Consider the following 26,432-nt stretch of genomic DNA (forward strand, 5'->3'; position numbering starts at 1 on the left):
AATTTAAAAATTCTCCAAATTATGTGTGTTCTTGAGCTGACAATTTTTCTGGCTTTGACATTTTAATTTTCAATGCTAAGTTATGAATGGTTTCCAGAATATACAGATGGGTAAGGATCAGGGTTATATCAGCTTGAGAAATCATAGATAAATTGTTTTTGCAAAAAGATTGAAAGCAGTCAAAATGGAGACCCTCCAAGAAAAAAAAAATTGTAGCTTCATTCATTTTAGAGATTGGCCACTCTTTACTAGTGCCTGATTTGAATAAATTTAAAGGCACTGTTCTCAATCATGGCAAATGTAGGCAATTGTAAAGATCTCATAACTAGCTGTTTCATAATGTTCAGTACAACTCAATCCATTTCAGATCTTTGGGAAATTATGATTAAGGCCCCTGCTCAAGAGGCACAGACACAAAGACTGTTGGGATCATTTAGTGGACTAGTTAGCCATCTATTAATTTTTTCCCTAGTCTTTGGAGTTTGCATTGAGCAAACATGGATAATTATTGTTTATTTTAGGTGAATCATTCTATACTTAGAGACAGTTTTTAGTCTAGACTTTGTGTCCAGCACATACATCTAGATTTTTGTGGGCTCTTCATATAAAAAGAGGCAGAAAAGCAGATAGAAAACCAAATCCCATAGTAGGGATTTGAACTGAGAATTCATTTAATTAACTTTATGAAAATAAAATGGTGCAACAATCTAGAATTATAGGTGTATAACACACATATATAGATATATTCAAATGATACTAGGTCATTCTTTAGAGAAGGAAGTAACTCCTTGTTAATGTTATTGCCTCTTAATTTTAAAGAACTTATACTGTAGGTGGATTCATTGTAGTTTAGAATCTCATATAGAATAATTGCAGTGAGTTATCTCTTAAAATATATAACTGCAATAAGTGGTATTACTTGGTAGTTAATTCTTTGCCATGTCTAATTTGTGCTCTGTATTTACAGGATCTGAAAAAGCCTTTTGACAAAGCTTGGAAAGACTATGAAACAAAAGTGTAAGTATTTTGTCTTTTAGAAATAGTGCAGAATTTGTTTCTAGGTTAAATCTGAGCTGTAGTTTTCAAAGGGATTTTAAGTAATAATTATTTCAGGGAGGAAAATATCCACTTTGCTGTGGTTATGCATTGTGTTGTCAGATACTTGAGGAGCATTTTGAAGTTAGTTTGGCTTCAAAGTTTGGTTCTGCCTATTCCTTTATGACTACGGGTAAGTCACTTTTCTACTTTGATCTTCAGTTTCTTCATCTGTAAAATGAGGCCATTAGAATAAATAATCAAAGCTTTCTGACAAAGTCCTGCAATCCTCTAATTTTCCATTTAAAAATTAATTTTGTAAATGCATTTTTATACTCCTTGGAAAACATTTAGATACATTTTTCCTTGGATTTTTCCTATCTTATCATTCTGAATTATTGAAGAAAATTACTTTTAGAAAGTTAGTTAAGTCAATTAAAATCACTGATAGGATTTTTAAAATGATTTTTCATCTTTCATAATAGCAGGGTTTTCTATTTTCCCAGGTGCCTTGAGTGGTTTTTGAAAGTCATAAGCTAGCCCCTCTCTGTTTTGTATGTCTTTTGTACCATCATTTTCTCTGGAGAGAGCGAAAAGGATTTTTATAGCCATCTAGTTTGAATAGAAGCACCAGAAGTGGGAAGGTATGGGATAACCCAGCAGTCTTGGAGATGAAAAGTGGAAAAGTTGGGTGCATATTTTTGTTCTTCCATTTCCTATCTGTATATCCTTTGGAAAAAGTTCCTTCACTTCAGTGGAGTAAGTTTTTCACCTATAATTGATAAGTTGGATTTTTAATAGCAAATTGAAAAGGCATAAACTAAATGTGTATTAATTTTTCAGATGATATAAAACTGGGAAGATACTAACTAACCTGTTGGGTGAAAAAGTAAGACCCAAAGCAATATCTTGTATGCTAAAATGTCAAGTTGAATCTGGTTTACATAAAATTTGTAAAGGCTTAAACTAAGGCTCAAAAAAGTCAGCTTTACAGATATAGTTTGGTTTAGAGGGAGGATACATGAATAGCATCACTTCATTTGGGGGGGGAAAAAAAAACAAAACGGGTTAAACTTTAGTGGACTGCAAGCTCAGTGAGTCATTAGGGACATTTGAAAGCCAAGAAAACTAATACATTCTCAGTCTACATTAAAGAGATAACATAGTAGGGTCCAGAACTAAATAAAAAATAGTGCATCTGTACTTTGGGAGTAATAGGGGCAGCTACGTGGTACAATGAGGAGAATGCCAGGTCTGAAGTCAGAAAGACTCATCTTCCGAAGTTCGAATCTGGCTTCAGACACTTACTGGCTGTGTTACTCCAGACAAATCACTTAATCCTGTTTGCCAGTTCCTCATCTGTAAAATGAACAGAGAAGGAAATGGCAAACCACTTCAGCCAAGAAAATCTCAAATGAGGTCATGAAGTGTCAGAGATGATTGAAACAACTGAGCAATAAGGTATTTTGGAAGCAGTGTGATTAGTGCTTGATGTCATATTTTAGGAAGAACATTTATAAAATATAAAATGTCACAATGACTAAGATGGCAGTATATTTTGAGATTATGACAGCATTAATGTATTATTAATAATAACAGCACTTATATTGCATTTTAAAATTTGCAGAACACTTTACAAATTTTATTTCATTTTGTCTTCAGTTCTGAAAGGTAGATGCTGTTATTTCCATTTTAAAGATGAGGAAACTGAATCTCACTGAAGTGCTTATGGTCTTGGGGGGAGGGGGTGGAGAGTTATCTTCAGATATTTGACAGGCTATTGTATGAGTAAGAAATTTTTTGCTTGGCCACAACTAAAGGTAGTGTCTGATTATTGCAGAAAGTTATATTTAGACTTAAGATAAGGAAAACTTCTTAACAATAGGACCATCAAAAAGGAGAAGGGACTGATATGGGAAATAATGAATTCTCTCACTAAATGACTTCCAGCAAAGATTGACTGGCTGCTTGTCAAAGTGTTACCAAGTTTTTGGTTCAGTCATGGCTAGAGTAGATGGATTTTTATGGCACTTATGAATCTGAATCTATCTCAGTAGTGTTTTTCTTTTTGGGGTGGGGGGAGTTTTAGTTCCTTTCCAGTTAAATCTTGGTGGCTTTATTGAACATAAATACTATTGTCTGTCCATGTTTTTGTTTTAGACTTTTAAGTAAACTGTTCAGTTTGGGGACTTGTCTGCTCCCTGTCTGCCACACCAAGTAAAATCTACTGCTTTATTGACTTGAAACAATTTATTATTTCTGTGCTGCTTTCACTATTATAAAATGAGGAGACCTACTAATATATTAGTTTGAATAAAAGCTGCTTATAATTATAAATTGTCATTTAATGAAGACTGTACAGCTAAAAAAGATTTTTTTTTTTCAGTTTTGATACTTTGTTTTTAGTATTACATGAATTTATAGATTACTACCATTTTTTGAGAGGTCTCTTGTAACAAAGTAACACAGTTAAGTAAAACTAATAATCATATGTTGACCTCATCTGAAAGTGCATGTAACATTTCACATTTACATTTCTTTACTATCCCATCTTCTCTATTCTTAAAAAGTTAACATTTTCTTTCTTTATTCTCATTTAAAAATATATTTAGAAAATTTTTTTGTAAGAAATTATATAGTCAAGTAAAACCAATTCCTCTATTGGTTGTGTGTGTGTGTGTGTGTATGTACGAGAGAGAGAGATTGATTCCATACCTCAAATCCAGCATTTTTCTGTAACAAATAGCATGCTTCCATCATTGATCCTCTGGAATAATGAATGGATATTTTATTGATTGTAGTTCTTACAGCTTTCAAAATTTGTTGTTTTTCTAGTGTTGTTGTTATTGTGCAAATCCTTCTCCTAGTTCTGCTCATTTTATTCTTCATTAATTTATGGAAGTCCTCAAAAATGTTTATTTTTATAATATTGATGTTAATATATATGTATGCATTGGAAAACAATTGCACAAAATAACTAAAACTTTAAGATATTTTCATTTCAAGTAAAAATATTTGTTTGTTTTATTATCATTACTCTCTTCATACTTTCGTTGTTTTTTTTTAGTGATAATGAAACATTAGAGAAAATATGTCTTGTATTCAGACCATTGTGGTATTTAGGTAATAGTGCTATGCAGCTTAATGGTTCCAAGAAGAAGTGTCACAAAATATTTGAAAAATACAAAGCTTTGCTTGAATTTTTTTGCCAGAGAAGAAAGAAAGGTTAAAATGGGGAAAAGATCCAAAGAAATCAGTAGATGAAAGTAGTAGGGAAACAATAATGGAGATAAAGCAAAACAGGACATTTACACGTAACAGCCCTTTCTTAAAAATAAAACAAAAAACACAATAAAACTCAACCTAATTTATTGCAGATGTGTTTGATATTTTATTTACTGATTGACCAAAGGAAATTATGCTGCTGGGTTACTACCTATAATCTGTCCCCACAGCCTACCTTCCTAAAACATTATCAAGATTGTGCCACTTCTCAACTCGGACACCTTTAGTAGCTCATCACTATCTACCAAATAATGTTTAAACTTTTGACTCCAAGTTTCCTCCACTTTCTGCCTCTGGTATTACTTGTTCAGCCATCTTTTGTTTTATACATTTTTGTTCTATCAAAATTGGAATATTTTCTATTTTCTATTCTGTCTTATTTCTTTCCTGCCCCTGTCCTTTTGCTCATAACATTTCCCATGCTTGGAATAGTTATTTTTTAATCCTGTCTCTTAGTCATTTCCCTTTTGTTTAAGTCTCAATTTGAGTTACCTTTTCCATGAAAGCTTTTCTGATTCTCTTTCCTCCCTCCACTAGGGACAAATATTCTCTCCTATTCTCCCCCCCCCCCGCCCCCCCCGCCTTTTCCCTGTCTCCCTTTTTCATTTTCTCTTTCCTCAAATTTCTTTTAGCACTTTGACTTTTCCGTGGCTGCCTTGCTAATTACTTTCTTTTATTTTTATTTATGTCCTTACTGTATTCCTCCTCCCTTAGAATTTTAGCTCTTCAATGCAAATATTATGTCTTTTATATATCCATAGCCTATAAGAGTGCCTTATACATCTTAATGAATATTTGCTAGTTTGAGTGAGATCTCTAAAACAACCCCAAGAGGCAAGTAGGATTGGCCTTATTCCTCCTGCTTTGTCAAATAAGGAGCTTGAGATGGAGAATACTTAAGTGCTTTGTCTATAGTTTTCTAATAAATTAAAGGGCAAAACCTGTAGTAGAATCTAGTTTTCCTGCCTGCCAGGCCTGTGGTCTTTCCACAACATCATCCTGCCTCTTGGAGTTGAAAGAGAATTATTTGTGAGAAACAATCCAAAGCAAAGAGTAGCTTTCATGCAGGAATAACTTAAAAGAATTGGGCCACTAGTGTATAATGGTAAAGGTAGACTCATGTGATAGAAAGTCTGTGACAGAAATTTCTGAAGTTGGATGAAGGGGATTTGGAATTGTTTGAGGAATCCCAAAATATTATAACTGAGAAGTACTCCAAAAAGCCTGAGGGAGGGAATTTTAGAATAAAGAGAAATAATTCTCTACAGGAAAAACTCCCTTTTAAAAAGCTTTAAACAAAGATATTTTACAAGGGTTTAAATTCAAGAATAACATAGCCATTCTGAGAGAAATCAGGGCAATGACTTCACTCTGTAGAGGCATAGTATAGCATAACTTGAAGGAACTTTAGAAATCATCTTCATTAGCCATTTCATTTTACAAATGAAAAAAATGGAAGGAGAGTACATAAAATGTCTAGGATCACGTGATACAGGTTGTACACCCCAAATCACCTTACTCCCAGTTCATTGCTCACTCTACTTCATCGAGGTGCAGCCTTTACCAATGACAGGACTCCATCCTCCTACTTTTCTGCCTATGTCCTGGTTGGTTCCTGTTGCTTGAGTTGGAGGCATTGGCAGGTGGGAGGGGAGTAAATGATGGAAAGTCTAATGTAGCAGCAACAAAAGGAGGGTGGCAATATAGCTGACTGGTTAAGTCATGGCTATGGTACTGGGCTGGGGGGGGGGGGGGCAGGGCGCGGCAGACCAGATGGCCTGGCATGCTACCTTCTGGCACATGCTAGGAGTTGCTGACCTCTTATCCTCTTGGCTTCTATCCCATATGGCTAAATTTAGTTCATTATTACTGCAGTTAGGACAAGAGTGGGGAATCTTATGATGAAAGTCACTGGCTTAACAAAAGAGTCCATCAAAGGTCAATTATAAGTTAAAAAAAAAAACAAAAAGTAATTTAATTCATGGTGGGTATTTTTTCCCTTGTAGCAAAAGAAAACATTCAATTTAAGTGCTTTTTAAATTAAGAATAGGAAACATAAAACTCAATTCCACATTAGCCCCTTAGGGAGAAATTATTCTCTGGATGGCAGCAGCAGTGATCAGAGCAGTATTACCCCTATGGGCAGAATGAAATCAAACTGAGGGCCAAATTGGGCCCCTTGGTCAGATACTCTTCTCTCTGCCCTAGATGGTTATAAAGTCACTGAAGACAGGTTGGCATTGTTAATATTTTAGGACAGGTCTAAGCAACCCACAGTCTCTATGTCCAACTCTGTCATTTGACAGCAGACTCAGTTCCCCCAAAATGAAGTAATTTGTCTAAGATCACACTTAGAAAATCAGTTGTAGAATCAGGTCTGAGACCTAATTAACCCAATTCACAATTTAGGATTCTTTCTCTTAATTCACTTCAATTCAAATAGACATTAGGTGTTTAGTATATATGCACAGAATGGTGTGTGTGTGTGTTTTCAGTCATGTTTGACTATTCATGACCCCATTTGGAGTTTTTTGGCAAAGTTAATGAAGAGGTTTACCATTTCCTTTTCCAGCTCTTTTATAAATGAGGAACTGAGGGAAACAGGATTTAGTGACTTGCCCAGACTCACACAGCTAGTAAGTGTCTGAGCCTTCTGGACTCCAGGTCTAGCATTCTATCGTGTGTGTGTGTGTGTGTGTGTGTGTGTGTGTGTGTGTGTGAAGGAAAGTAGAAAGTGGTAGACACTGAAATTTTCCTGAGCAAGAATTTTGTTTTATTCATCCATGTAGCCTGATGACTTTGCACAACCACTCACTCAAATCCACTTCATGCACGAGTCAGGATATCATATTAGTGATGTTGTCATTGGCCTTTGAGAATGAAGGATAAACTAGAAAAGATCTTGAAGATTATTTGGTCTTCATGAGTAGCTTGGGATCTATACGGGAGAGCATTATGTGTGTGAATTGACTTGTCCAAAGTCTTTGACATGCATAACAGAACTAAGATTCGAACTTTTGACTTTGACTACAGATTAGTGCTCAGGAGACCATGCTACAGGATGATACATTCTCTGCAAGCTGTGTACTAACTAGGGGAGGCTGCTCTGAATCTTTAGGTCAATAGGCAACTTGATTTATTGCTGGTATTTTTCCCCCAGGACAAAAATAGAGAAGGAGAAAAAGGAACATGCCAAACTTCATGGAATGATTCGCACTGAAATAAGTGGAGCTGAAATTGCTGAAGAAATGGAGAAAGAAAGGAGGTTTTTCCAGCTACAAATGTGCGAGGTAAGATGCTGAACAAGCACAGATGTCCATTGCCGGTAAAGAGCCTAGCAAGCAAATGAAATCTGCTTTTATTTCTCATTAGGAATCTTATAGGTAGATTTATCCTTTTCTAAAGGAGCTTTGGTTTTGTTTTTTAAAAGAACTATTGGGCTCAAGGATATCATAGTTTTTGGAGCCAATTTTTCCCGGTGACTTTACCACATTAATTTTAATAAGGAAACCTTAGTCTTTAGCACGGGACTGGAATAGATTAACACTGGATTGTTCATTGAATGAAGAAACTAAAAATAGGGAAAAGCTAGCTGTACACACATACATACACATAAACAACATCCTATCAAACACACATACACTCTATCCCAAGAGCATAAAATGACAGACCCTGCTCAGTGCCCTTTCATACAGCTTTCTGTCTTGAGGCTGATGTCATACCCAAAGGGTTTGACCCTTCCCTGTGCCCCTTATCAGGTCATAGGCAAAGGAACAAAAGGCAAAGGCCGTTTGAGGGGAGAAAGGGAACACTATGATATAAAGTTCCTATTTAAATTGTATGAGGGCCTATTTTTAAAAAGCTAAACTGCCTCTCATTTGAAAGATGTTTTCAAATAGATTCCTCTTACTTACTTTAGTAATTATACTTATTGAGGTCAAGGAAGCTTAGTTATCCTTCCAGAGCTATTCTGTTTTGATGCTTTCTGCTGGCACTTCCCCAACCATCTTGGCCTGGGAAAGGAGGAGAGGGATAGGGACACTGTGTCTGTCTTCTTTCTTTTTTCATACTTAGTGAAAGAAGAACATCCTAGAATAAGTGCTAAGATGTAAGATAGCAATGTGGTGGGGTTTTTTTCAATACTTTAATTGTAGAAGAAATATGAGAAAACTGGAGTTACTAGCATATCTATCTAGCCCAGTATTTGTTCTTTTTAGTAATATAAATGTCTTGTATTTTGATAAAATGTGTTCAAGCTCTGGGAGGTAATTAAAACTTAAATTTATGTCAAATATGGGTTTGTGACATCATAAATCAACTTTATATGCAATTTACTCTTGATTATCTGGAAGGAATCCAAAAGTAATTTTTTATTCATTTATGTAAATTGATTACTTTGCACAGCTCCACCTCATTCAAATATATTTCATACACAATCTAGATATCACATCACTCTCCTTGAAGATGAAGGACAAACAACAATAATAACAAAATCTGGTGACTGGTTTTGGCGGTAGTTTTGTGTTCAAAAATATGTCTAACTTAAAGAAATATTTTGAGTAGTTGTGTTTGCTAGATCAACATTAACTGGCAATGGACGAAGCCACATGCGGAGGCTAGCTAAAATTGAAAAACACAATACAAACAATGGTGAATGTATGTATGAGCACTTTATTACATGATTTTAATGTAATTTGACTTTGCAATGTATATTTAAATTAATGAGTATGGTCAGTATCGACATTCAGAATTAAAATTTTAATTTAACCAACAATCCAGAGGCAGCAGTGGAGTGGAACTGGCTTCAGAGTCATAAAGACAGACTTGGGTTCAAGGCCTCCCTCTGACATACTGGCTTTGTGATCCTGGACAAGTCACATGATCCCTTAAGTGTCCCAAGACAACTCTCTGAAACTACACGTTGCAGAACCCATTGTTAGTCTATATTGACAGAATAGTTTCCTCGATAAGAGCTTCCTATGTCAAATAAGATTTAAGGTCTGAACTAGCAGTAAAAAAAAACATTTTATGAAAGGCATTGTATTATATTGGAAGTTAGAAAGTTCTTGTCCCAGCTCCACAATTTATAAAATATGTGATCTTTGGCAAGTCAATGGATCTCTCATTCTCACTTTCCTCATCTGTAGAGTGGGAATAACAACTCCTGCCCTGATTATTTTGGGGGTTGACATGATGGTCAAATGAGGTTCATTTGGAGAGTGTATGTTTATATTTGTGTTCCGGTGCTTGGACAGAGCCTTAGATTTTGGCCTGGAAAAGAAACTTTAAAAAAAAATTCTGTGCATACTGCTTGATAAGCTTTTTAATGATTCTATATAATGTGTAATTGAGCATGTTATTAGGAGGAACAATCTGCCATGTTAGAATAATGCTATGCATTATTTGGCATGTCTATGAAATACCCAGGTCCAATTTAAAGAGAAACTCATGTCTCAAAGGTGGCATTCAGACTTATTCAGTTCTGAACATTTTTCCCCTATTTTAATTAAATGTATTTTAAAACTTGTTTGAAAACTTTTGAAAACAATTCCAAAAAAAAAAAAAAAATGCAAAAGCCACTATTACCCTCCCTCTCCTCGAGCCTATGTTGAGATATTTCAGATTTGGTTGTGTTTTTAGCTAAAAATATGTTTTTTCTGAATTTAAATTGCCTTTTGCTTAATTAGAAGGATGAAACATCCTTTATTTTTCTCTTCTCAATGGTATATAAAACTAGTATATAAATCCAGTTCCTGATTAGTACTGAAATTGTAAATGTGTTAGCACCTTACACATGAGTAATAAATAGTACAGCTTAACATAAATTTGATTGGTTATTTCTCTTGCTCTTCCATACTATCATTAATATTACCAGTAATTAGTTAATAACAATGAACGATTAATAAAAACAGTTAATACAATGTAATTAACATTAATTAATAATTAGCCAATAATTATCAGCATGGCCATCTGTTACATTAATACAATAATATTAAAATTTAACATTGATATACTTTTGGCTTACTAAAGGCTTTCTTGCCATGTGCCAATCATTGAACCACTGGGTATCGGTTTTATCTTCTGTGAATTAGGGATATCAGTTTTGATATTTCACAGTGTTGTTGCCTTTAAAAAGAGGGTATGTAGAGTATTTTGTGAACCTTAAAGCACTCAGTAGGTATCAGTTCTTCTAATAATTTATGCCATATGTAGTAAGTTTGCATTACCTAAGCTGTCTAAGATCTTGATTCAGCCCCTTCAGAAATTGAATTTCAGGTAAAGTTCAGAGAGAGGTGAATGATTTGACCAAGATCACAAGTAGCTTTAAGTTGTGGAACAAAGATTTTAGCTTCTCTGCTATCCAGATCCAAGGCTCTAAGCCTCTGCTAAGTTAAAGTAAGATGTGAGGAGCTCCCTGACCAATAGTCATTAGATACTACATGGGTCGTAGTAATTGATCCTAAATTTTATTTCCTTAGTTCTCTAGTAAAAAACGATTCTACTATATAGATTATACCCTAAGGTGGGGGGAGAAGAGAGAGAGAGAGAGCGCGCGTGCAAGCACATTGTGTATATATCAAAATATCCGGAGAGACTTTGTTTATGTTAAGGAAAATCTGGAAATATGCACAGTGATTGAGGAATGGCAACAAATTGTGGTGTTATATATAAATATAAAGAGTTATTAGTGCCCCATTCGGCAAACAAGGCAGAATTAGAACAATAGCATGCATGTTGGCTAGAGAATGTATGAAAAAATATTCATAGATAGAAAAAGCATTAAAAAAAGGCACATTGAGGACATGAGATATTATAGTTATTTAGTTAAACTGTCTATTTTTTAAACTGTTAAAGTGTTTTGATTACTTTTTGTTTTAATGAACAGTTTTTTTTTTTTTTTTTTTTTTTTTTTTTTTTTTTTAAGCTGGATTAGACCATTGATTCTCAAACCTCGTGATTTTGGGGTTTATTTCTTTTGATAGCCCTGGTGACTTTGGTTGTTAGAAGCAGCTATTGTAATAAAATTCACTTGAGTGATTTAAACAGAACTTTTTGGTTTTGAGAGAGGCAGATGCCCATCAAGTAATTGAATACATTACGATAAAATTTTACGTTTTCTCAAAGATTTTGAGTCACTGCTTTGATTCTCTGTTTAATATATATAATAGCATATACTTATCTAGAGCTAACAATAATACTAGCTATCATTCTTATATAGCAAAACGCTTTGCAAATATTCTCTCATTTGATCCTCACAACAATTTTGGGAGGAAGATGCTCTTATTATTCTCATTTGAGAATTCTCAGATGAGGAAAACTCATCTCAGAGAAGTTTATTGACTTGCCAAGGTACACAGCTAAAGAGAGATTTGAACTCAGGTCTTCCTGATTCCAAGTCTAATGCACTCTCGACTGTGTCAGCTAGTTGACATTTATGTAGCATTTCCTCTACAATAAACCTATGAGTTAGGTATTGTAAATGTTATTCTGATTTTCTGCATGAGGAAATTTATATTTAAAGAGAAGTGGGTTTCCCCATGATCTACACATGTAGGAAGCATCAAGACTGGGATTTGTATTCACTTCTCCTGACTTAAAATCTACTCTTTTAACTCTATCATGCATCCTCTCACATACCTGTAGCATAGTTGCAGCCTTTAACTTTCTTTAATGTACCTTCACATAGTTCGTAGCACACAGTATAGGGACTTACTGTTTGAATTAAAGGTCCTGATACAGAAATGATTCATTCACTTAAAATCACAAAAGAAAACTTTTATTTAGGTCTAATTACAGGATTCACATTTGGAAGAGGATTTTAAAAAATGAATAAAAGATATGATTCCTACCATTATGGAAATTATATTCTAGTTGGTCTTATATTATTGACACAGTTTGCTTTTTAGTTGCCTGCTTATTCCTGTGAATTGTTCTTTTTTTTTTTTAACAGTACTTACTAAAGGTTAATGAAATCAAGATTAAAAAGGGAGTTGATTTACTTCAGAACTTGATCAAATATTTTCATGCACAGTGCAAGTAAGTTTTTTTTTTCTTGTGATTATACTTAAAATGTATCGTTTTTTTCATGGTAGCTGTGGATATTTTAATAAAGAAAAGAAATCTACTAAATATCCTCATTCAGAATTACATTTTGCCTTGTTATCTTTGCAGAGTATTTTTTTTTAATGTGTGTGGGGGGGATAAAGTGTTTTGTTCCATTAAATTAATTTCTGTTGCTTTAATGTTTATTAAATGATGATAGCACCAATGGTGTAACATTAGATTAAAAGTTTTTGAGTTACTATACCATGACATCTGCCCCAATCAGTGTAACTAGCATATTTTGTTGCATATAAAAAGAATTAGAGCTTGAAATTTGCTTTTTTTCTAAGTTTTTCCATTTCTAAAATTCAGCCAGTTAAACAGCATAAAGAGGTGTGATAACTAAGAAATGATTTTTTATAGGTGGAGAATTACAAGCTTGAAAACAAACTAATCTGAGCATAGAAAACACCTTGGAGCACATTTAAAGCCAAACAATTTCACATAAATGTGTACTCTTAGCTTCAGGGTAGCTGCCATTATATTTCTTCATTTTTTCCCCTTTTCATCATTGTAGGCATTTGTATCATTGAGATAGATTGTAGCCTTCTCCATAGCTTCATGAGTTCCTGAAGAATAATTCCAGTTCTTCTTCTTCCTCTTCTCCTTTTTTTTTTTTTTTTTTTTTTTGGTAGTCAATCTAATGATGAACCTATGAACCTTTCTGAACTTATTAAGTAGATTGAGCAGCACACATAAACCTTTGCCTGACTTGTAAATAATAATATTAATAGCTAGCTTTTGTATATTACATTAAAGGTTTGCAAAGATTTTATAGATAATATCTCAATTTATTCTCATAAAACTCTGAGAGGTAAGATCATAATTATTCCCATTTTACAAATAAAACTAAGGCATAGTCTAGAGTAAGAAAACTAATAATTTGAATTCTGATCTTCTTTATAGTTCATAACTATATTGTTCCATTGAACTACCATTAAGCCTTTCCAACCTTCTAGGACTTGACAGGGCTGGCATTGCTTTTGTTAATCCAAGTCTCTGTGCCATGATGAAGTGTTGTTAAAGTGCTCTAGTACAGGATAAATTTACTCATCTTTTAAAAAGGTAGACCTCATACTATTTTAATGTATATATTCATTACACCCGCCAGAGTCATCTAGAGGATTTGAATTTTCTTTTCTTAAACAAAATATAGAATGATGATCCTACAAAATTAAAAAATGGGCATGTATGTAGTATTTCCTTTTTTATGTACATAAATGTTATATCAATCTTAAATGTAGGTAGGGGGAGGATAGAAGTTCACTGAAGGGAAGATACTCTGATACTCTGTTCTGAGCAGTAATAAAATATTATCATCATCATTATTTCTCATCTCTTTTTTTTGTCTTCAGAAACATTTGCAATTCCAAATTATATTCATATCCTACTAGTCTAGTCTCTAGTGGCTTTTGCTGGTAAAGTTTGGAAGTCTGCTTTCTCAAGAAATCTAAAATTAGGGGTGATTTTTATTTTTAATAGAAAGGGATTAGGTACTTTGGGGCAGTAGATTTTCAGGAAAGTCTGAGAATTAATCCATAAGACATTAAAAAAAAATAGAACCAAGAATTTGATTCAGGCCAGGAAATATTTAGAGTTGAAAAAAAAAAAAACTAGTGTTAATATTTGTTAAAGTCAATATTTCTTTGGATGGAGATTAGAATAAAAAAGTTTAGCTCACTGAAATCTTAGACATCATTTGACACTTTTGAATTACAATGATGATTTGATTCAGCACATTTTTTATAAGCATACACCAAAAACTGGTGGTCAGCTTCATTGTATGGATAATAAAAACTGAAATTCACCAAAGTTAATTGCATTAATGATCATGTATTAACCAGTAAGCATTTATTTAATGCTTTCTGTGTGTCGGGATTTGTTAGATTGTGTAGGTAGAATAAGATAAATATGAAATAAACTCTCACTCAAGGAATTTATGGTCTATTGTGGGGGGGGGAGGGGAAGGGCACATATTATATAAACATAAAGTAAATCCAAGGTAATTTTTTTGGAGTGGTGGAAACTTACTAGCTGGTTTGAAGAGGATCATGTAGAAAGAGGCATTTACATACCTAGTAAGTGTTAGAGTTGGGATTCTGAATCAAATTTAGCATTCTATTGTCTTTGAAACAGCAAGGTGATATGTGCTGGGAGTTAGGAAGACTGGATGTTGAAATCCAGATTGAGCTGTGTGATCTTAAGCAAGTCACTTAACCTCTGTTTGCCTCAGTTCCCTCAACTATAAAACTGGGATATATAATAGCACCTACCTCATAGGGTTGTTGCTGGTGTCAAATGAGATAATAATTGTAAAGTACTTAACAATGCCTAGCACATTGTAAACATTATAAGTGTCAACTGCTATCATAATAATTTATTTTTATTAATATTAATAATAAGTTTTGGTCAAGCTTTTTGTTGCTGATCCTGGCAATGAATACATGTTTAGAAAAACAACATTCTGAGAAAATGGCTTTAGCTTAACTCTACCAAATGATATTCTTGTAGAACTTTCTCACTATCAGGAGGGTTGCTAGGTTGCAAAGATTCTTGGAGCTCTACTTTCCCCAGGGATATTTCTGCACTGGGGTTACCAGAGGTTGAAATTGGTCTATTATTGGTTAGTTATTAACTCATACCCATAATTCCCTTAAACTTGGAACTTCTAGCCAAAGAGTGAAACACACTTTCCAACTTTTGCACTCTTGACACTCTAATCCTAAAGACTAACATATGAGATTTATAGTAACCTGTTCTCCATGGCTTTTAATGATTAGCTGCTGATTGTATAGAACTTACCGCCTGTGTTTTCTTTTTCCTTTTCTCCTTCTTAGGCTTCTTTATTTTCACAACTTCATATGTTTCTGGTGCTTGATTTGTAGAAGGAAGCAGGGTTAGAAGTGCAAAGAAATACCCACATTCTGCACTAACGTGCTTGTGCCTATGATACTCTCTGGAAGGTGGTATCCCCAAGAGCCATTTATAAAGCAGTTTATGTAAAATTCTCCCCGCTTTGGTTCCCTCAGTTAATATGCACAGATTTTTAAGATACTGTTAAAATATTTTTGCCCATCACCACCATCTGAACATTTTTTTCTTATTCTAGTTTACAAATTATTTGATTCACTCCCTTTGAATCAGATAGTAAAAATTTATTTTTTCCATTTCACAAATGTCAGAGTCTGGAATTAAATCCCTATCTCTGGCTCTGAAGATAGTTTAGTGGTATCGTGTGCTGGACTTGTAGTCAGGAAGACTGCTTCCTGAGTTCAAATCTGGCCTCAGACACTTACTGGCTGTGTGATCCTGAGCAGGTCACTTGACCCTGTTTGCTTCAGTTTGTTCATCTGTAAAATGAGTTGGAGAAGGAAATAACTGAAGAACAACTCCTGGCTCTGAGTCCACCATTCTTATAACTTCAAATTACTATTTAAATACTTTATTGATTTAAGGATTGTTTAGTCTTGAAGACTGCTTCCAGTAGAATAGATAATTTACTTCTATGTCTCTTCCTTAGTTAAAAAGTCACTGTGAATTGGTGTAAGCAAAAATTCATTCCTTTGGAGGAAACCTAGTAATGAGCCTATGTGCACTTAGCTCAGCTTCTCCTCTGACTGTCCATATTCTGGTCCATCCCCAAGATGGTACTAACCCTTTTGCTTTGATGTAGAGTCTGTGCTGTGGATCTCATCTTAGAGACCTCCATCATCTCCATGGAAGATGAGGCATTAAGATATTAGTAGAGAGAAATTCATGTTTTTTCTGTTATTGTTTTTAATAGCCTATTCCTTCAAGATATTTCCATTTGTTTTTCATGAGCTATTCATTATAAGCATACACCTATGAGCATTATTTCTGAGTTGTTTTTTTTCCCATGATTAATGTTCTTGGACTTTTGACTGTTTTCTAAACCTAACTTTCCTATTTCCTTTGGCTCAACTTGATATTCCTTGGGTTCTGTGGGTGGTATTTCCCTATTTTTCACTAATTTTCAGTTTCTTAATCATTTTCTTCCATTCTTCTTTATCATTATAGTCCATTCTCTTCCAATAAAAATTTCTAGTTTCTATTCTCCTTTTCCCTCCCTTTCTTTATTTCCCTTCTTCCTCCATCTCTCAGTTCTTCCTCTTTTTCCTCTAGTTATACTTTTTGGGTTTAGGTCCTTTTATGTCAGAAGATCAAACAATCAGAATCCTCTGGTTATTATCCTTCATTGCCACTTTTTCTGTAGAATCATATTTCCCATTGTATGTTGCAGGCAAAGAAGATATTTTAGACATTAGCAAAAATAATAATGATAAGATATATATATATATATATATATAAACATATTTAACATGTATTGGATTACCTGCCATCTAGGGAAGGGAGTAGGGGGAAAGAAGGGAAAATTTGGAACACGAGATTTTGCAAGGGTCAGTGTTGAAAAATTACTCATGGATACGTTTTATAAATGGAAAGCTTAAAAAAATAAAATAAATAATGATGTGTGGTTCATTTTCTTTTTTAAGCTTACTGTAGCTCCTCAGAATCAGGAAAATATATTTTTTCTTTTGCCTAACCTAATTTTGCAAGTGCCACTTAATTGTCATTTGCTCAAAATTTTGAGGTCCTTTTCATCTTTTTTATTCTGTTGTAATTATAAGAACTTTAAAGACCCTTTCTCATTAAAGTAGTTTTTTTTTTTTTTTTCTCCTTTCTTTTCTAAATTACCCTTGAAAAATCAGCTAAATTGTCTTTTCTCTTGTGGGATCAGTCTTTTTCTTCTTTTTTTCTTTTTTTAAGTTTCTTCCAGGATGGATTGAAAGCTGTTGAAACCCTCAAACCTTCCATTGAAACTCTTTCAACAGATCTTCACATAGTAAGATGTGACCTCCCATATTTGTATTAAAATAATTTTTATTATTAAAAAATATTTTACCTCAAATGTTGTTACCCTGTGTTCTTTAATTTCCATGTTATTTTTAATCAAAAATTCCCGTTAAAATTTTTTATGTTCTGAATTGAACAAAAACAAAATGTTCATTTCCATATACAGTGTAGAATAGAAAAAAGTGAGAATGTATGAAATTGTACATTTCTATTCTGTAGAGCTTGCTTTTTTTTTTGAAGAATGTATCATTTTCAAAGCTGTGCTGTTTGTGTTGAACAATGGTCTTCCACACAACTTAGCATGATTGTCAATTTCTTCATATTCCTGCTTCTTGCTTATTGTTATTTTGGCTGTTTGGAATATCTTGACTAATTAAGGAATACATTTTCTCATGTATTTCTTCCATTTTAACACAGATTTTACCTTTTCCTTATTATTTAGATCAAACAAGCCCAGGATGAAGAAAGGAAGCAGTTAATACAGCTACGAGATATTTTAAAATCAGCACTCCAAGTTGAACAAAAAGAGGTGAGGGGATTTAATTTTGGGGAATTTGTGGTTCTATTGGCTTGTTTCTAAATGCCTTTGAGAAAAAGGGTGATATAAAGGTGAAAAGATTACCGAGTTTTGACCCCAAATATGGCTTCATATTCTTGTTCTGTTATTTATTACCAAAGTGTTCTTGGGCACTTTACCCTCTTGATATCTCAGTTTCCTCACCTATAAATTGGAGGGGGTTGAAATGGGTAAGCTTGATACAGCCTTCTACCTCTACCGGCCTATGATTCTCAAAATAGCATTATAAAATCATTTATGTTGCTATTTAAAGTCCTAATCATTAGCACACCAAGCCTTTGGCAATCTAGTACCAAAAATCACTGATTTATTCTTTCAATCCAAGAATTTTTAATCCAATATTTTCAATCTCGGGTGAAAAAAAAGTCAGTGAGACACTGTTTTCCCGTATTGTGGACATGTCTTCAAAACTATCTTGTAAAATCACTTTTATGTATCACTTGTATGGGCAGTGGCTCAAGAATTGTTTTTAATAGCTCTGCCTTTCTATGTCACACAGGAAAAAAGTTTTTATTTATGCCATTTGTTTTATGAATTAAAATGTTGATAATTTCTTCTTCATTTTCCTTATATGCATAAGAAATTTAAACCCATACTGTAAAAAGATGTGTCTTTCAAGAAAGAAATCAGAATGGCAGATAATTTATAGTCTCTTCTGAAATAATATGTTTGGGTGTGAGGTGTCATAGTATGATAGAAAGAATAATAAGCTTAGAATTTGGCATTTTAATCCTGACATCAAGCTTGGACAAGTCACTTAATTTTTCTTATCTTTATGCTCATTATCTATCAAGTGAGGGTTTTGTAAGGTCCCTTCCAGCTATTGTTTCCAATAAAAAGTGTGGTCACTGAATGTTAACATACCAACACTCTGGTCTTAAACTAGTTGGATTTGATTTTAAAGGTATTCTTTAGGACAGGTTTTTTTTTTTTTTTTTTTTTTTTTTATAATAAAGCCCAGTGCAGTATTATTAAGCTATCACCTTACCAAGAATATGCTGTTCTTAAATTTATATATTTGTTTTACACCATAAGAAATGTTTGAAGATATCCTTAATAGATGTGAGAAAACAGGTTCTTGTTAATATGCTAGTAATTAGTAGTACATTCTTGTCCTATAACTGAATATTATTATTTTTTCTCCTGAAAATGCATTTGCCTTTTGTGACCGAAGTCTAGGAGAGTAAGTAGTTTAGAATTATATAAATTGAAGTACTTTGCATGTTTCTTTCTTGAACATCAAGAAACTGGATTTTTCTCTCTTTACTATTTTGTTAGATGGAAGTAACTTAAATTTGTGACCCTTTATTTCCTTTTATATTCACATAATCTTGAATAGAAGACAGAGACTCATGGTTCTCCCAGTTCACCATAAACAGTAAAATTGATGTTCCTTTTGCCACCAGGAACTTCCAGAGCTCATAATTTGTCATTTTAAGTTTCCTCCTCAAAATGCAGCCTGGAACACTGCCATTTTCTTTCTGGTATTGAAAATAAATTAAATCCAGTTCCTTGGTTTAGCTACTTAGTGAAGTTTCCTGGATTTTTTTTTTTTTTTTTTTTTTTTTTTTTTTTTGGTCCATTGTGTATGGAAATGTGTATTTTCCTGGTTTCATTGCACTGAGAAGCTATCATTGTAAACATTCACAGGAAGAACTGTATTTTTGTGAATGAGTTAATGCGTATTTTTGTCTTGGTGATCAGTCTTTCTACAGTGTAAATTCCTCTGTGAATTGTTTTCAGTGACTGTTTAACAGAAAGACTGGATTGTGCTTATTAGTCTTGTGTGGTTCAGTATGTTAGTACTTTGGGGCCTACTGTGGAGCATCATTCAAGGAGATTGGGCTTCAGGGACATAGCTCTTAGGGTTTTGCCTTCTAGTTCTTGTGCCCCACACACTGATATTTCATGAATGGTTTCAGTTTGCTATCACATTTTGCTCCTATTCATATTTGTACCATCTCCCTCCTCATCTTGCTTGTATGGGAAATTCATCTCTGAGTCTTGGTTTCTTTCTTTCTTTTTTTTTCTTAATCTGGGAGGAGAGCTAAGACCACATTTCTGTCCTGCATTCTTTCCTCTCCATTCCCATTGCTGCCCCTCTCATTAGACTCTTTATTATTTAAGCCTAGGTTATTGGTACAATCTCCTATCTGAGATGTCACTTCCACCCCCTTTTTCCTAAGGCCATCTTTCATATTAGCCTAAAACAGTTCTAAACCCCAACAATTCTAAAGCAATTTTCATTGTCACCTCCTTGCTCAAAAACTTCCTTAGTTCCTCTCTAACAAATAAAGCCCACATTCAATTTGACATTCAGTATCCTTTACAACCTACCTTTGTAGCATTATTACCTCATACTGTACACCCTGTCTTCAGACCAGAGATGTCAAACACACACTCCCAAAGTGTGGCCCAAACCAAATTAAAATGTAATTGGGAAATATTTAACAAGATAATTAAAAATACAATAAAATATAAATTACAGTGTATTTGAAAACTAAGTCAATCAATATGGATTATTAGGTATGATTTTGTGACCATTGATATCATGGCTCCAGGCAAAAAGGATAATATATTTACCATTCTCACAACATAATCCAGGATTTCTTTTCTTTACATTTTTGCTCATTACATTCCATATATTAGCATCTTCTGCCTCTGTCAAAAGCTGTTGAATTCCTCCTCTTTCAAGACTTAGTTCTAGTCCTAATCTTCTCAAATCAAATGAGATAGCATATTAAAGATCTTTGTATACTTTCAAATTCTCTATAAATGTTAGCTATTTTTCCTGAAATTTTTTTTTAAGTGCTTGGAAGTGATTTCTCTCTCTTCACTTTTCATCAGCATATTCGTGTTTTGTTTTTTTTTCCCTATAGTATTTTGTTTTGGGGGTAGCTAGTTAGTGCAGTGGATAGAGCACCAGCCCTGAAGTCAGGAGGACCTGAATTCAAATCTGGCCTCAGATACTTAACACTTTCTAACTGTGTGACCCTGCGCAAGTCACTTAATCCCAATTGCCTCAACAAAAAAATAAATAAATAAATAAATAAGTATTTTGTTTTTCTAATTACATGTAAAGGTAGTTTCCAACATTCACCTTTGAATGCCAGACTTTTTCTGCCTTCCTCACTTACCTCCCCCCTCCCCAAGACATCAAGCAATGTGATATAGGTTATACATGTACAATCATTTTAAACATTTCCACATTAGTCATGTTGTGAAAGCAAAATCAGAACAAAAGAGCAAAATCATGAAAAAGAAAAAGCAAACAAAAAAGATGAAAATACTATGCTTTGATCTGCATTCAGTCTTCATGGTTTTCTCTGGATGTAGATAGCATTTCCCATTCCAAGTCTATTGGAATTCTTTTGGAGCATTGATTTTGCTGCAAAGAGCTAAGTCTATCATAATTGATCATCATATAATCTTGATGTTACTGTGTACAGTGTTCTCCTGGTTCTGCATCTTTTACTTTGTATCAGTTCATGTAAGTCTTTCCAGGATTTTCTTAAATTAGCCTGCTGATCATTTTTTATAGAACGAGAATGCTCCATTATATTTATATACCATAACTTATTGATCCATTTCTCCAATTGGTGGGGCATCCACTCAATTTCCAATTTGTTAGATACCACAAAAAAACCTGCTACAAGCATTTTTTCACACATGGATCCTTTTCCCCTCTTTTATGACCTCTTTGAGATATAGACCCTGAAGTGACTGCTGCATCCAATTAGTATATGCAATTTTATATCACTTTGTGCATATTTCCTAATTGTTCTCTAGAATGATTGGATCATTTCACAATTCTTCCAACAATGCATTAGTGTCCAGTTTTCCCACATCCCCTACAATATTTATTATTATATTTTCCTGTCATCTTAGTCCATTTTCATTAACATTCTAATTTTAACTTTATCTCTATCAATATATCATGACTCTTGCTGGTTTATAAATTCCTTGATAACAATTATTTCTTTTTCATCTTTGCATCTCCACCAAACCATAGCTTCATGCAATGCATATAGTCAGCACTTGAAAACACAAATACACACACACATACACTCTTCCTTACAACCTACAAATTATAGATTATTATCCTATGATGATTCTAATCATTAGAGATAAAAAGGGGAAAAAAGCAGAATTTAGGAGGTGGGAAAAATGAAGACAACAGTACATTGAAAATGAAGTGTTGATATGTAATTGTTTGGCAGGTAAATGTTACAGATTTTAAAGTGAGCTTCATGAATATTGATTAAGGAAATACAAATTAAGACGATTCTGAGGCACCACGTCATACCTTTTAGCTATGTGATGGCAAGGAGTTGGAAATTGAATGGATGCCCATCAATTGGGGAATGGTTGAATAAGTTATGGTATATGAATGTAATGGGATATTCTTTTTTTATAAGAAATGATAAGCAGGCTAATTTCAGAAAAACCTGGAAAGACTTATATGACCTGATACTGAGTGAAGTGAGTAGAACCAGGAGTAACAGCAAGATTATGTGATGATGAACTATGTTAAACTTAGGTCTTTGCAGCAATACAATGTTCCAAGACAATTGCAATAGACTTGGGATGGAAAATTTTGAGAGAACTATGGAAACTGAATATAGATCGAAGCCTACTATCTTTTTGTTGTTGTTTCTTGTGGTTTTTCTCTTTTGTTCTGATTTTTCTTTCCTGACTGGAGTCATAATGAAAATTGATTAAAAATTGATTGTACATATATGACATATCAGTTTGCTTTCAAGACAGGCAAAGAAGGAAGAAAAAAATTAGAATTCAGAATCTTACAAAAATGAATATTAAAAGCCATTTTACTTAAAATTAGAAAAATAATATGCTATTAAAATAAAAAATGAAAAACAAAAAAAAAGGAAAATGAAATACTAAGATCAGATAAGAGTCTTCTAGCATCCCAGAGTGACATTTCAGTGAATTGCTAGGAATGGGTGAGATAAACTTTTGCTTTTGAGTGGAAGACTGAACACAGCTAAGAAAAGCACCAAATTAAAAGGAAAAAAAAAGCCCAAGGCAGAGCAATTCAGGTTTATCAGCCCTCTGGGCATAGTGCAAGGTCTGTGTTTGCTTTGCTTGAGTACTGTTAGGAGGTTTGGGAGTATGGGACTGTTTTCACATTGCTTGCTATTTCCAGCTTTGCAGAGAAGCATAAAAAATTTACCAGCACATTCACCCTATCTTCATGTTTATTTTTAAATTTTTTCCCCTTCTCCATCTGCCCCAGTGAGCACATAGGTAGTCAAATAAATATTTCTTGCTACAGCTGTCTGCTGTCTTTTCTGCCTGGATACATGCCATATTAAACCCTTCAGCCCCACTGTTGTTGAGGTTGGTGGTTTTGGAAATTGGATCTCAATTTACTTTTCAGTGTTCTAAGCAATTGAAAATAGTTGAGAAAGCAAGTTGTAGGTGATATGCAATTGTTTGGAAGATAAATGTTACAGATTTTAAAATGAGCTTCCTGACTAGCAAGTTGAATTTTCCCATCTCTCTACCTCTAATCACAGAGTAAACTTAGCTTGCATTATTATTTCAATACTGATTCCTTTTGTTTATTTTTCCTATTTCACTCTTCATTGTTTGGACTGCATGAAAGAAATTGAACAAGAGTATACCTGACACGCAGTCATGATTGATGACTCTTAATATGGGTACTGTAAAGTTGTGTATAAAACACAAAGTCGGATGAAGCTAGATCACAAAGAGTTTTAAATGACAACCAGAGGACTTTCTGTTTTTGATACTAGAGACAATAGGAAACCAGTTAAATTTAATTGGAAAATCATTTGAGTGGAAGATAGGTTACAGTGGGAGAGAAACCCAAGTCAGGGAACCAGTGAGGAAGCTGTTGGTCCAGGTAAGGGGCAATAATGGGATAGATAAGAGTTCTTAAACATTTTGAGTTTGAGAAATCTATATAAGACATCAACAATGAAATGTTCTCCTGATAATTGGAGATGGGGGACTGGGAATGGGAAAGAGACTAGGACTAGATAGTCTAGAGGTCATTTATATAAACACAATCATTAAACCTATGGTGGCTGAAAAAGTCACCAATTAGCAGTGCTCAGAGGGAGAAAAAGGCCCAGGACAGAGCCTTAGGTGGAAGGAAGAGGGGGAACAAGGGGGAATACCCACAGGAAGGGAATATAACATGAATAATGCTCCAGCAGAAGAGCATGAGATTCAGTTACAAGGGGAACCAAAAAAAAAAAAAGAAACAGTATTCCCCCCCAAAAAATAATTAAAAAAAAAATATCTAGAAGATTTACTATTAGCTTTTTAAACACCAAATGATTTATACTTACTGATTTTACTACCTTTGTAACATAATTCTGTGCTTACTAACCACAGAAATCTCTGGAGTCCATGAATTTGCTTTTTAGAAATTTTTTTATAACTATATTTCCATATAATTGATTTCCTTTGTAATTCAGTGCATTTCATTTTATGCAACATTTAGAGAAGGGTTCACTAGACATCACCAGATAGCCAAAGTGATCCATAACCCTCACACACGCAAAATGTTAAAAGCTAGACAAATAAAATACTATCCTGGGAGAGGGGAGAGGAAGAGAAACATTTATTCTTATTACATTTCATCATATTTGATTTTCCCTAATGTTCTATCCTCTGTAGATGGTTTTTAATTCAATCATCTGTTGTCTTAGTATTTCATCTCACTTTTATATTATCTAAAAAGTGGATAAGCATGAGTCCTTTGTAAAAATGATAAAATTGGGCCATATATTTCTAAAGTCCTTTTCAGTTCCCACACCTATGATCCTAAAATGTTATCATGCCTAGGTGATATTTACAGGATATTATCACATCCTTCTGAGATTCTATTTTGAGATTTTTTATCCCAAATATTTTTATTCAGTAAAACGTCCATTTCAGCTAAATTCTATAAAAACTAGAGGTTCTTAATCTGAAATCCATGACCTTTTTTTAAAATTACAGCTTTATTTCAATATAATTTGTAATCCTATGTATTTCAGTTTATGCAGCATCGACTGCTAAAGGGATCTGTGGGACAAAAAAAAGAACTCTTGGTTTAAATTTATAGGTATTCATCTTCTGGTGATCATTCTCTTGACTTAAAGCTAATCCCCTCTATGGTTCTGATCTTCTTAGGGGAAAAGAATGAATAAAGACAGGGTAGAGCTCAAGATAACTTTGACCATAACATTACTAGGTTCCCTAAATAAAGAGACTGTTACCTTGTTTCATGATCCTGTTTCCTAGAATTATGTGTCAGGAAATTAAAATTTGGGTCATATGGAAGGATGGAATGTCTATATAAAGGAATATGGAAAGGAAAATGTGCTGCCATTTATTTCATCACATGGAAAGAAAGATAATTTTGGTGTGTCTCCAGGTTAGATTAGAGCTTTCAGCAAGAATAATTAGGAGGAAGGTAAGTTGAGAGTTTTGTGGGATAAATGCTGTTCTACTTAAAACAATTAAAAATTTTAAAAGATAGTTTGACCTCATTCAGTGTAATTATTTATAAGTTGTCACCCCTGTGGAACTCTTTGAAACCAGAGATTTTATTTGTGTCTCTTGTACTTAGCTCAGTGACTTACTTTTTAATTGACTCAATAAATGTGAGGTTTAAAATAGGAAAAAAAAATTATGTTGGCTTCCTTCTTAATTCGGTCTTAGGGATCTCTATACTGAGATGAATGAATTTTTTTAGATCTATTCGGAAGGTCTATAAGTGGTACCAGTTAATATCTTTAGCATATACACATTTAGCAGTATGAGCCATGTGATATCACCACTTATTTTTGTGGGGTTTTTAATTAAATCAGTAGACTCATTTCTTGGTGCTTTGATTTATTCTTTTGACATGTTATTCTTAGGCATTCTTAGGATTCATTTAGGTGAACATCATTTTTCCACACCCCTTCCAATGCACTTATTCTTAGTGGTACTTGATAGGATTTGCCTTAATTTCCAATTTCAGATATGATGAGTACCAGAGAACCAGGGAGCGAGCCCATTTCTTGAAAAAGTAGATTTTGTCCTTTTCATCAGAACATGACTAATAGACCTGTTTTCCTTTGAAATGGAGAAGGTTCTTTCAATGTTAATTCTCCTTGTTTAGGCTATGTCGTGAAGTGATAAGTTCACTGACTTTATGTCTAGGACAATTATTACTTAAACACAATTCAGATTCAGAGATGAAAAAAAGTTTTATTTGTGTTCTTCCTATATAGTGGTATTCACATGTTTTGTAGATTCAGTACAATGGGCTCTTGCTGAGATTGAACAATATCCAGAAGGTTATAGGATCTTACATGTATAGAATCAAGGGCTGTTTTTAAAAATGCTTTTTTAGAGGAATATTCAATGTCCATTTATCCTTTATCTCCAGGGACAACTAAAAACCTTTATTTGTGTACCTGTGTATAATATCTCTCAGTCTCAATGTGTCAATACTTGGGCTTATCGTATTTCTGTTCTATCTTGGTCAGTTATGTCTTGCAAGTTTTCTTTTTGTGTCCTGAACTCAATC

At 33.8% G+C, this 26,432-nt stretch overlaps 1 protein-coding gene across 7 annotated transcripts in view; it reads left to right on the forward strand.

Moving 5' to 3' along the window:
- The window catches only part of ASAP2 (ArfGAP with SH3 domain, ankyrin repeat and PH domain 2), a 259,957-nt gene that overhangs the window by 135,776 nt on the left and 97,749 nt on the right, over positions 1 to 26,432 (forward strand). For 4 of the 7 annotated variants that reach the window (XM_031951206.1, XM_031951202.1, XM_031951204.1 and 1 more), the window contains exons 5-10: positions 968 to 1,017; positions 7,481 to 7,610; positions 12,272 to 12,357; positions 17,212 to 17,287; positions 17,741 to 17,827; positions 19,050 to 19,058. In XM_031951206.1, coding sequence (XP_031807066.1) covers positions 968 to 1,017; positions 7,481 to 7,610; positions 12,272 to 12,357; positions 17,212 to 17,287; positions 17,741 to 17,827; positions 19,050 to 19,058 — 438 coding nt within the window. The remainder of the gene's footprint in view (positions 1 to 967; positions 1,018 to 7,480; positions 7,611 to 12,271; positions 12,358 to 17,211; positions 17,288 to 17,740; positions 17,828 to 19,049; positions 19,059 to 26,432) is intronic. The other 3 variants (XM_023494642.2, XM_012539885.3, XM_012539886.3) reach the window with 1 other exon arrangement.

Source organism: Sarcophilus harrisii, chromosome 2, assembly GCF_902635505.1.
Source record: "Sarcophilus harrisii chromosome 2, mSarHar1.11, whole genome shotgun sequence".
NCBI lineage: Eukaryota > Metazoa > Chordata > Mammalia > Dasyuromorphia > Dasyuridae > Sarcophilus > Sarcophilus harrisii.